Source organism: Orycteropus afer, unplaced genomic scaffold (genome assembly GCF_000298275.1).
Source record: "Orycteropus afer afer isolate SDZICR_OR568_19922 unplaced genomic scaffold, OryAfe1.0 scaffold00002, whole genome shotgun sequence".
Taxonomy (NCBI): domain Eukaryota; kingdom Metazoa; phylum Chordata; class Mammalia; order Tubulidentata; family Orycteropodidae; genus Orycteropus; species Orycteropus afer.
In genome coordinates, this window is record NW_006921589.1 from 33,958,856 (window position 1) to 33,971,959 (window position 13,104).

At 40.4% G+C, this 13,104-nt stretch overlaps 1 protein-coding gene across 1 annotated transcript in view; it reads right to left on the reverse strand.

Moving 5' to 3' along the window:
* The window catches only part of SPATS2L (spermatogenesis associated serine rich 2 like), a 120,077-nt gene that overhangs the window by 13,990 nt on the left and 92,983 nt on the right, over window positions 1-13,104 (reverse strand). Inside the window, exon 7 of the mRNA XM_007935299.2 lies at window positions 3,784-3,842. Coding sequence (XP_007933490.1) covers window positions 3,784-3,842 — 59 coding nt within the window. The remainder of the gene's footprint in view (window positions 1-3,783; window positions 3,843-13,104) is intronic.

Below are 13,104 nucleotides of genomic sequence, written 5' to 3' on the forward strand. Positions count from 1 at the left end.
CTGCCTTGGAAACCCAAGGAGTGGTAGCTATGAGTTGAATTGAGAGCTCTGGTAGCATAGTGGCTAAGGCATTTGACTGCTAACCAGAAGGCTGGTGGTTCAAACTCCTCAGAAGGAAGATTGGGCAATCTACTTCCATAGAGATACTGCCTTGGAAACCCAAGGAGGGGTCACTATGAATCGCAATCAACTCAACAGCAGTGTGTATGGTTTTTGGTTTATGAGTTTGAATTAAAAAGATCCCATCAAACTGATGACGACAATGCACTTGTTCATTCCACAAATGTGCCTTGAGCGCCCCCTATGTACAAGCACTATGCTCACTGCAGGAATCCAGCAGAGAACAGAACAAGAAACAGCCTTCTTCCCTCTTATAGATGGGTGAGCAAGCAGTGTAGGAAAAGGAACAAAATATTTTTTGATTTTATGAACTTCTGTGGTATCTGAAGTTTTTCAACTAGTATGTTTCATTTTTGTTTGTTTTTTGTTATGTGCTGTCGAGTCGGACCCACCTCATAGAGACCCCTCCTTGGGTTTCTCAGGCAGTATCACTACAGAAGTAGATTGCCCCATCTTCCTTCCAAGGAGTGACTGGTGGGTTTGAACCGCCAGCCTTCTGGTTAGCAGTCAAATGCCTTAGCTACCATGCTACCAGAGCCTTTTACATTTGAAAAAATTACCTTTACATACATATGTAAGTTCAAGATTGTGTATTGTTCTGTACTTAGTGGGAAAGAGAAATTCAATGGTTCCTTCTATCTGTGGAACAGACATGTAGTTGACATGGGCATGTCACGTGAGAGATGCCACTTAACCTCTGTGACCTCCATTTTCTCACTGTAATAGAGAGTAGGTTGGGCTAGTCTATATATGGATAAGAACTGTTCACTTTTTGCAAATATATAGTATATTTTCTCAGTTAATCTTTATAGTAACCCTTTGAGATAGATATAATTTCCCCTTTCTGATAAGGAACCTCAGACATTTGAGAAGTTAATTAAATGGCTCAGGGTCACATAGCCAGTAAACAGATGGGGCTTAGATTTGGACTTCAAGTTCAGTTTGTGTCCAAGGTCTGAGCCCTGACTTATACTGTGAATTGGGTCAAGGACAATTCACAACCAGGACTTGCAGCACCAATTACTCAAGGTAGTTGAACGGTGCCCAGCAATCTAGCCATTTCATTTCATGAAAGCTCCTTGAGAGGAGGCCTCACATCTGTTCATTCACCGTATGGTCCAGTCTCTAACAGTGCTTAGCACATAAACAAGCATGCCACCAATGTTCAAGAACAGCAATGCGCTCCAGAAATGCTCCAAATCCACTGGTCTTGGCACCTAATACGATTGTCTAAGAAAGAATAATGAGTATATGAAACATGAGGTCTTTTGTTAGGCTCTGAGAAAGTGACATGCTAGTAACTTTATTTTAGTGCTAGAGAACTGTTTGTGTCTGTATTGACTGTTAACATTTTTGTGATGAGGACATGAAAATGAAAAGAAAAAGGTTCTATCTGAGAAACAAGAAAACCCAAGTCATGTTGATAATCTACTCTTACAGAAGGAGGTCATCAATTTCATAAGAACAAAATAATTTCATATCAAAGGGATTATGTGACTGCCTAAACTTTCCACAATTTAACTCTGGGCCACATTTAGTTGCATTTAATAACACTTGCCTATTTTTTATTCTAAAATATTGTTTTGAATTATTTATAAAATTGCACAGTAACAGGTATTTTCTAGAAAATGACTATGCATTTTGAGCCAGAGCCAGATTAAGAAAGATATAAAAAGAATGAAGATCTTGTCTGATTCTTGATTCTGGTAAAAAGAGAGTCACTGCTGTCAGAGGTAAAGGCGCTGAGCTGCTGGGGGCGCAGACTGCCGCTGATCCAACTCACAAGATAAAACTTGGGTAAGAATTTACCATGCCCAGTCTAAAACTAAATCCCAACTGGAAAATATGGCCTTAGGGTTCCCACTGACAGAGCAGACTGAATTCATGAATTCAATAATAAGAAAGCATTTAGCATATCCACTTGTGGCTCAGGTAAAACCCCTGTCTGCCTTGGTGTTAAATCTGACTACATAATCTTGTCTCAGCTGAAATTTCCAACCTTTGACCTCAGTCTGTTTGCATGATAAAACTAGTGAGTGAGTAAATCATAGTAGTTGAAAGGTTTTAAAATACACATAAAGATAATAAAGCAAACCAAGAGTATTTTTATTTTGTGTTAAATTTAGGAAAAGGTTTGCAATGGTCAAGATAATCTATGCTCATTAGTTAAACAGAGGATTTTGTACATTAAGAAGTCTGACCTGTGATTTCAATTTAAAATGTGTAACTGACCTTCTTTTGGATGCTCTGCTAACCAGAAGGCTAGGGGTTCAAACTCATCAGCCATTCCTCAGAAGGAAGATTGGGCAAGCTACTTCCATGGTGATACCAGCTCAGGAACCCAAGAAGAGGATCGCTATGCTTTGGAATCAACTTGATGGCAGTGACTTTCTTTTATGATTTTAATTTGGTAAGTGTCAGAATTTGACTAAGTTTGTCAACAGAATGATGTGTTTTAAGAAAACTTGGTTTAAGGGAGGGTAAACCACCAACTAGAGGGTACCAAACCAAAAACCAAACCCACTGTCATCTAGGACATGCCAACTCATAGCGACCCCTGTTGTATTTCCGAGGTGGTAAATCTTTACGGAAGTAGATTGCCCAGATTTCCTTCTATGCAGTGGCTGGTGGGTTTGAAATGCCAACCTTCTGGTCATCAGTCAAATGCTTTAGGCGCTGCACCACCAGAGCTCCTTCGATAAAGGGGAAGGTAATATATAATAAGGAAAAAACTCAAAACTCACTGCCATTGAGTCGATTGTGACTCATAGTGACCCCCATTGGGTTTCTGAGGAGGTACATATTTACAGAAGTAGAAATCACCCCATTTTCCTTCTGTGGGTGGGTTTGAACTACCAACCTTCTGGTTAGCAATGAAATGCTTTATGCACTGCACCACCAGAATTTCTTATATAATAAGGAGGTGGTTAGAAAAAAAAGAAAACTTGATTTAATCTTTCCAGTCATCTGAAGTGCTTGAAAATAGCTAGGTCTATTAAATTTATAAAGGACATTCAAAAAGTTAAGGGGAATTTAAGTAAGTTTAAAAATGGGATTAATTTTTTAGAGGAATTTAATTTGCTAAACTTGAGTTCATTGAACCTACAAAAGAGTGAATGAGAATAATTGTAAAAATAGTATAGAAAGATTTGTAAGGTAAGAAGGCTTGGAAAATTTGTTTTAAAATTTAATACTAAATTTAATATCATTTAAAACCCAATGAACTATGTAAGTAGTCCTTTATGTCTCCTTGAACTTTAAAAATCTGAATGACACCTATTACTTACTGTTGCTTATTCTGCAGGCCATGAGACCTGATGTGGTGGGTGTACTGTAGTGTGAATTTTAAGACCCTGGTCAGAATCCAAAATCATAGTCAGTCTGATCTATGGATTGCATCTGAGTAGGAGGCTCTTAATCAAACAACTAAGGAACCCTGGTGGCACAGTGGTAAAGCGCTCAGCTGTTAGCCAAAAGGCCAGTGGTTTGAACGCACCAGCTGTTCCATGGGAGAAAGATGTGGCCATCTGTTTCCATAAAGATCACAGCCCTGGAAACTGTATGGGCCAGTTCTACTCTGTCTTACAGGATTGCTCCGGGTCAGACTCAATGCTACAGAAATTTTTTTTTTTTTTCCAATGAAACAACTACTTGTCTACTTACTGGCTTCTTCTTTAACTTTATCCATTTCTGCCATTAATGAAACTTCTTTGTCAATGATGCTGGGGAGGAAAAACGAAAACAAAAGCAAAGAATGCTTAATCAAAATAAATTTTTAATAAGCAGTGGAAGTAAAAGAAAAATTATTTTCATTAAACAGCATACAAAATTACCATAAATATTTCTACACTACAATGCCAGCAGCATACTTCTTCGCCTTTCCACAACCGAGGAAACATGGAAGGAATGCACCCAAGTATTACACAGTGACATCTGCTGATTAAATCATTGTCAGCAAATCTAAAAAAAAAGTCTGTCAGACTTTTAGAATTGTGCTGTTTTAGAATTTAAATTTGAGAGTATTTTTGCCCTAAAAATCCCAAAATTCCAAAAAAAAAAAAAAGAAGAAGATTTGAAACGCTGGCCCTTAGGTCATTCACAAGGCCGGAGGTTCTCAGATGTCCTCGTGCTCCCCCCTCAGAGATTCTGCCTGGGAGGGCTTGCCATGGTCCAGTTCCGATACAGATGATTCTGGGTCCAGACTCTGAGAAACATGGTCTGGGCCAATCCATCCCCATGTTGCATATGCAAACGGTTAACACTCAGCTGCTAACCAAAAGGCTGGAGGTTCAAATTCACTGAGAGGTGCCTGGTGATCTACTTCAGAGAAATCCGCCACTGAGAATCCTATGGAGCCTGGTTCTAGTCTGACACACAAGGGGTCGGCATGGGTTGGACTGACTTGACGGCAACTGGTTTGGTTATGTCTTTCTTTCCCCCAAATAAGTCTTTCAAGGTTCAAATTAACTTTTTTTTTCTTTTTTAAATTTCATTAATTTTTTTGGTTAGTTTTTTTTTAAAGGTAAAATATAAATAAAACAAATAATTAATTATCTCTTCAGAAGTCTGTCTTTCTTCCATTTTGACCCCTAGGTTCCCCAGTTTCCCTTCCCAGAAGCAATTCATGATTACAAATGTCTTACTATATCCTTCCGTAGACTCTCTATGATATATATCAGATACTTTTTATTTTCATTTCATTCATAAATATTTCAATATGACTTTTTAAAACATAACCACAGTATTACTATAATATCTAAAACATTAATTTCTTAATATTATCAGATATCCACTAAGTATTCAAATTTACCTGTAATTTTGTTTTTTTTAAAACAGCTTGCTTGAATCAGGAGCTAAATAAATCTCATTCATTGCAATTAGTTGACATGTCTCTTAAATATCTTTTAATTTACAGGTTTCCTCCTATCTCTCTCTTTTAACCTTTGCAATTTATTTGTTGATGAAGTCAGGTTGTCTGTCCTGTAGAGTCATTCCCAGTATGAATTTTGCTGATTGCATTTCCGTCATATTATTTAACTCATTTCTCTGTATTTCTTATAAATGTGTTGTCAAATATAGAAGTCTGATTAGATTCATGTTTTTTTATCCTTAGGAGTATAATTTATGTTGTGTATTTTCATCAGGAGACACATAATGACACAACACAATATACTTATAAAGTAAACCTCCTGAAAAAAAAAAATCAAACCTGAATCTAATCATATTTCTGTATCTAACAACACATTTGTAGGAAATAGAAAAGATATCTCTTTTTTAATGATGTTAGCAAACACTGATAAACATTGCCCAAATTCAGTAAATCAAGAGGGACTGCAAAATGGGAATATTAAAATTCTATCACTCCTTCATTTATTTCCTAGAATTGTTCCATAAAGAGAAACATACCCTTACAGACTACCTGGTTATCCTGAAGTAGACTTTGTTTGGGTAAGGCAGGATAAATGCTTGGTTCTCTCCTTTTATTTATGAGTCTTCAAAATAACAAATGTTCCTTAGCATCCTTCAAAAGGTGCCCGAGAAAATGTGGTTTGCTTGTTTGTAAGTGAACTGATATTTGATGTGTTTCAGTCTACAGCAGTTATCATCATTTTTATACTTAGATTGTTTCCTCAGACATACTTTTCAAAACAATCATATGTATTTTTAATATTTAAAGTATGTTGAAAATTTATTTTTTCTTGAGAATTTTGCATTATTTGCCAAGGTTAACAAGTGGTTTCTGGAATCTATCTATAGTAGTTTTGGGGTTCCTCAACCAGATGATGTAATCTAAACACGTGGAGAATAAAGATTTTGGCATGCTGTGTGCTGAGGAGCTCAGCTCTGTCCAACCAGGAAATCCTAGTGGAAAGAAATGATACATATGATGAATGGCAAATTCTCCAGAACTGGGCACTAAGCCTAACCCATCAACCACAGACGACATCAGCTATTCCCATGACGCAGTATGTGTTAAGGTCACTAGGTATGAACATTTACTTCAGTGTAACCAGTATTATCAGGATACCTGTACCTTATAAATAAGGAGCTCTACTGGTAAGTGCTTAAGGCATTTGGCTGCTAACCAAAAACACGGTGGTTTGAACCCACCAGTTACTCCACAGAAGAAAGATAAGGCAGTCTAATTCTGTAAAGATTTACAGCTTTGGGAACCCAATGGGGGTCGTTGTGAGTCAGAATTGACTCCATGGAAGTGAGTTTTGTTTGTTTTTTGGTATCTTATTTATTGACATTATATAACTATAATGTCAATGTGTTTTAAATATAGGAAATATGTGATACAAAAAGGTAATGGTGAGAAAGAAGTCTTTATCCCACCTCTGTTCCAACTTACTCAGGTCCCCTCCCTGAAGGTCTCCACTGTTACCAGTCTCTTGTGTATCTTTCCAGGAATGATTAATGCATAAACCAGCATATACTTGTTAATTGTATAAATGCTGGTTGAGTCAATAATTTTGTGCTCTTATGATTACAAGGTATACTTGGCTGCTCTGCCAAGTTCACAAATGTAGATGTAAAAGAGACAAATAATTTATTTGTTATGACTTTCACAGAGAAGGCAGTTCCATCTTAGTTTAGGAAAACAAAGGCTAATGGATAAGCTATTTGGGAGACAAATGTATAGTTACGTTTGTTTCAGTTACAAATGTATAGTTAACTACTCTGCCCGGGGAAGTGCTTGGAATTTCTAACCAGAAGGCTGGAGGTTCAAACCCACCAGCCCCTCCTGGGAAGGAAGATTGGGCAACCTCCTTCCATAGTGATACTACCTCAGAAACCCAAGGAGGGGTTGCTATGAGTCAGATCCGACTCGATGGTATTGAGGTTTTTTTTTTTAAAGAAGTTTGTTTTATAAAGAGGGAGAAGGGAAGATACGGGAAAGGGGAAGGGAGGAAAGGAAGGGGGGAGGGGAAAGGAGGGAAGAGAGGAAAAGAGAATAAGAGAAGGAGAGAAGGGAAGGGAAGGAAGAGTTGGGTTAGTATGGTTGGGAGTTTTAGAGGGTAGAGAGCCTGGGAGAAATCCCCAGTAGTGGGTGGGCCAAAGAACTTCCAGGAGCTAGAATGTCTAATATGCTACTGTAAGTGTGTGCTATGAGATGCATGATGGGAGTCTCTCCTGGGATATGCAGATCTTCACAAGTCTAGTATGCTTGGTGTGAAGGGTCTCAGTATGTATGGCTACAAACTCAGGGAAACTGTGAAAGGTGGTGGATTTCACATCTGGGTCAAGGCAAGGCTGAACAGTTGTGAGGAGGAGACAGCAGCCTGGTGGCAGAGTAAACATCAGAATGGTAACAACTCGATCACCCCCTAAACTGGTAAAACTAGAGAGGGCTTTGGACTTGGTGCTTGGACAAGACAACTTATTTGGAGCTTAAGGGGTTGGGAGAGCGCAGCTAACTTTTGACTTCTGAGTTACATAATGATGGAGCTACAGGTCATGTGAGCCCTGAAGGTAACCTGTGCTCCATCCTCGTCACCAACAGACTGAAGCAGCATTACTCAAGGTTTGTGATGGCTGAATGGAAAGCTGTCACAAACAGAACTAGAAATGGGAAGACAAAAAAAACATTCATTAACAAGTATCTACTGTTTGCCTACCATGTGGTAAGCAATGGTTTGGGGGTTTGGTAATACATCAATGGATAAAACAGACAAAGATTCCTGCCATTCTGGGAAGCTGATAATCATTCTGGGAGAGCTGAGAAGAAGAATATGAGGACCTGCAGTACATCCTGGAGAAACAGGAAAAACTAGAAAGAAGAGGAAGAAAATGGTGACAACAAGAAGAAATCAGGACTCCTCACCTGTCAGTAAACTAAAAGGCTTCCACATAGAGTCCCCAGGTTTAGAGAGCACACATGACTGCAGCTAAAGGAAATACACGCAGGTGATAAAGACTGGTGTGTCTTCAGATTCCCAGTGGGTAGAAGCCACCACAGGGGGAGTGGCAGAACAGCAAAGGGCCTAGAGAAGAGTCTCTGGGTATCTCAGTCCCCCTCCCCTGCCTACTCCCAAAGGCCACAGACCCTGGGGCTGGGAATCTTGCAGCTTGTGTGTGTGTATGCTGGTGTGGGAAGAGGCCTTTGCTAATTTCTTTACTAGCTACCTGATCATGATAAAATTTGTGTTGATTAAATTTGTTAACACAATAATGTGCCTAGAGAGTTTACACGATGGACGGCTGGGGTATAATACACATCCCTAGGTCTAACATGTATTAAACAAAGCTGGATATTCATATGATTGTTAGCTCAGACCTTCTGGGCTAGCAACAGGAGGGATGAAGGTTACACACAATAAATTGTTAATCTGCTTAATGCCCGCTTGAGGATGTGGAAAAAGCTTGTGAAGTTAGCATCACACCATGCTTCCATTCCTCCGGGAATTTCAACAAAAGGAGATCATCCTCAAGTGTCATAGTAATTCATGCACTCCTGTGTATGGCTGTGTTTTTAATACTCAAGCGTATGAAGGCAAGCTAATGAATCTTTGCTGAGTCAGGAGTCTGCTCTGAACTGATGCTGAACTCGATGCAAACCAAGATCAAGGTGCCAGCCTGAGCAGAGAGCCCTGACTCTCCCTGAAGAATCTCAGTCACCTGGACTTGAGAGAGAGTCCTTGGATTTTGCTTTCCAGGAAATAGGTTTGCTGGAGGGTAGAGTAACTGTGGAAAGTGGATGTAGAGGATAAAATACAGGCAATCCCCAGGTTACAAATGAGATCAGTTCCTGTCTTTAAGATTTTGTAGGTAGATCAGAACACATCGTGTATTTAGACTTACTTTGGAGTCTTCCAGACTTTTCAATGATTTTAAAGCTCCATGTGCAGCAAGAGAAGGTGATTGTGACGAAGAATTTGTTGCGAGTAGGGGTTGGTTCAATCGTTTTAAAGTGAGGGCAAATTTACGTAACATCAAAGGGCAAGTAAGAGCTGTCTGTAAGTCAGACATTCATAACCTGTAGTAAAGGCTGGACTGTCCTTTGGCAGGCCGTCAGACAACGAGGAGCCAACAGCACATCAGGTTGAGGGCCAGGCTAAACAAAAGGGTCAAAGAGGAAAGATGATGTCTAAAATTTTCTAAGTGTCCGTAAGTCCTGGTATATCACATCTAGCTTCATGAGAAATGTCATCTATGCCAACTGCAAGTCCTACTGCATCTTCTTAAAGGTACTAAGACTTACTCACTGAAGTGCTGCTTGCTGAAAAGCAACTCCTCTGGGTGGAAAAGAACAGAGGGCAGCTGGCCAAAACCCTGGTATGGCATTATCAGCTATGGAGGGAGGAGGGTGGTCCTTTGAGAGTCTGGTGAGAGAAATTTCCTGGCAACAGTGGACCAAACAATTTTACTTCAGGATCTTCTAGTGGATTAAGTCCTTCAGATCTGAGCTTCCTTAAGAAAGCTGATGAGTCACAGAGGAATCACAGACTGTGTTATGGGCCAAGATCAACTGTGGAAGGAGCGAAGAACACACACTTGCTTTCGAGGTTCATCGTTGTAGACAGAAATCAGCCCCAACCAAGAAAAAATCTACTGCCATCGAATCAATTCTGACTCACAGAGATCGACCTTATAGGACAGAGGAAAACTGCTTCATAGGGTTTCCAAGGCTGTAAACCTTTATGGAAGCAGACTGCCTCATCTTTCTCCCGTGCACTGGCTGGTGGGTTTCAATCATAGACCTTTTGGTTAGCAATTGAATGCCTTAGCCACTGTGCCACCAGAGCTCCTTGATAAACATCAGCCCTAAGTTGCCTCAAAACAACAGCTCATAGTAACAAATGCTTCCTGAATGCTTACTGCATGCTAAGCATGTTAGGGTTAGTTCAGTGCCTCACTGGTATGATCTTATTTCAGACTCATAACAAGGAGCCCTGGTGGAACAATGGTTAAGCACTTGGCTGCTAACTGAAAAGCTGGCACTTTGAATCCCCCAGTGGCTCCGTGGGAGAAAAGACCTGGTGATGTGCTGTTGTAAAGGTTACAGCCGAGGAATCCAAGGGGTAGTTCTACTCTGTCACATGGGCTTTCTATGGTTGCAATCAACTCAATGGCATACCACAATAACAAAAACAAGCTCCACAATATCTCAGCAAGTGTGAACTCTGCTCTCTCCTGACCACAGGGACCTTGGCACATGACCTTCCCTCTGCCTGGGAAATAACACTCCTCCTGAACATTGTCTTTTTCATCTGATTAACTCCGAGTCTTCCTTCAGATCGCCATTCAATCATCACTTCAAGAAAGCTCTGAGTTTTAAAAAACTTTTGTTCAATTTGATGATCTTAGACTCTGAGTTGCTTAATGAAAAAATTGCTTGATAGTGGTGAATGTAAGGGAACATGACATTCATTTTTCTAAGGCATATAAAAATGAAACTTCTTAGCTGGTATATTATAGTGCTTGCAAATAAATCATGTTTCTGTAAAAATTTACAGAATTTTGGTCATTGATGGAATGTAATTATTTGAGAAATAGCTTATGAAAAAAAGAGTCAATATATTCACCAAAACACACAGGGTCTGGCTCAGAATCAAAATAGGTAGTTGATGATTTTGTTTACAAACTGAAGTGGTAATAGATTATTGATATTTGTGCTTTTCCCCATTTGTTGTTATGTGCTGTCGAGTTGGACCGGACTCATAGCGACCCCTCCTTGGATTTCTGAGGCAGTATCACTACTGAAGTAGATTGCCCGCCCCATCTTCCTTCCGAGGAGTGGCTGGTGGGTTTGAACCTCCAGCCTTCTGGTTAGCAGTCAGGTGCCTTAGGCACTATGCTACCAGAGCTCCCTTTTCCTCATTAATCACCTGGAATTTTTAGGTTTTTTAATATTTTTGTTGTTTACCAGTGACTCTCTGTATTTGGCAGAAATACCCCAAACCAGTTGCTGTTGAGTCAATTTCAACTCATCACGACCCCACGTGTGTTGGGTAGAACTGTACTCCCCATGGTTTTCAGTGGCTTTTGTTTGAAGATGCCTCTGGGTGGACTCAAACCCCCAATCCTTTAGTTAGCAGTCAAGTGCAATAACTGTACTACCCAGGGACAGAAATACAGAGCCCTTTAATTGGCTTTCCCTGGCCACTAAACGTTTTCTCAATGGGGTGGGTTGAGCACTCTGAAGGGCACCAGGCTTAGGACTCGTCAAACACAGTCTACACAAGCAGAGACATAAAGCCATGCTGACCTCACATGTGTCAGAATGCCCTTTACCGTTCCAAAACCCACATCTTCTCATTTTATCTAAACTGCCTGGACAGTAAAATTTTATTTTGTTGCCATAAAAAAGCTTTTATTATCAAAGCAATAAGGTATAAGGAGGAGATTACCATGGCAAAGCCTTTATGGTTTATTATACAGTTAATCACATAGGTAAAGTGTCATTTTATAAAAATGTTTCCACTGTCTTCATCCCTTTCTATAGAGGACTAATAAAAACAATAATAAAAAGAATCTGAAAGGCACTTTAGTAGAAACAGACTGATGAATTTCTATTCTGAGAAAGACTCTTTAAGAAATTTGAAGACCAAGATGCTGATGACAAAATTGCTTCGTTTGGAAGTGTGGATGAGCCAGGTTGTGTCCAGTGTTCTTCATAAATATAAAAACATTATTATAGGGAGCAGCCACCATACCTGCTGGTGGATACTGAGGAATTGAAGCAGAATTTCAAAGGTAATTTAAAGAAATAAATCTGCAACAACAGACAAATTAACACAGACTGAAGAGTTAAAACTAGGCCATGATCCACCTCTGATGGATGAGCTCTCCTCAGGGAGGCTGTGCTAAGAGAAGTTGCTTGGGATCACTTGGTTAGACAGTTTTGCTTCAGGCCCTTCTAGTGGATAAAGTCCTTTACTTCCTTAAGCAAAACAAAGCAGGTGGAGACATCAGGAGGTAATGAAGCTGCCGAGGGACAAGCAGGATGAGTAGGTGAAGAAAAACCTCATGTCCCCCAGCACACTACAGAGAAAGAATATAGAAACTGGTGGGGAGAATGAATTCTCATGAATCCTAATGTTATGTTTCAGCCTCCCTGGCCTTTATCACGCATGAAAATGAGCCATAAGCCAGGCTTCCCGGTATAAAGAATTTCTACTTCCCTTACTAAAGAAAAGAGAGTACCCCCAACCAAAAAAAAAAAACCAAACTCACTGGCGTCAAGTTAATTCGACTCATAGTGACCCCTGCTTGGGTTTCCGAGGTGGTTTCTCTACGGAAGTAGATTGCCCAGTCTTCCTTCTGAGGAGTGGCTGGTGGGTTTGAACCGCCAGCCTTCTGGTTACCAGTCAAATGCCTTAGGCAGTACACCACCAGAGCTCCCCAAAGAGTACTGGAAACCGATCTTCCCCACCTGTGGGCTCTGTTCCTTACATCTGGGAAGGTGACCCGAGCTCCCGATAGTCTGCTAGTGTTATGTGGCTGCTATGAGGGACCTTCAGCTGTGCATGTGCCCTTCACTAGCTAGCACTGACAGGCGACACTGCCTCTATCACCCAAGTGTTGAGGCATCTGTGTCCCTTCTCCTGGGTGGAGGTGTATGAAACTTTATTCACAAGGCATAATGAAGGACCTATGGTACCACCGTGGTTAAAGCACTGGGCTGCTAACCAAAAAGGTCATCAATTCGAACCCACCAACTGATTTGTGGGAGAAAGATGAGGCAGTCTGCTTCCGTGAAGATTTATAACCTTGGAAACCCTCTGGGGCAGTTCTACTCTGTCCTATAGGGTTGCTATGAGTTGGAAATCAACTTGATGGCAGTGGGTTTGGGTTTTTAGTAAGGCATAATGTACTGTTACCGAAGTACTACTTCCAGTCTAACTCCCAAAGTACTGCTTGGAATTCCTGGGCCCAGAGCAAAACTGGTCTGGGGTTTTAGCTCACCAATTTCTCAACTCTTGAAGCTGTCAACAGCTGCAAATGCAGGAGACTTCTGGACCTGTGTCTGTATTCCCA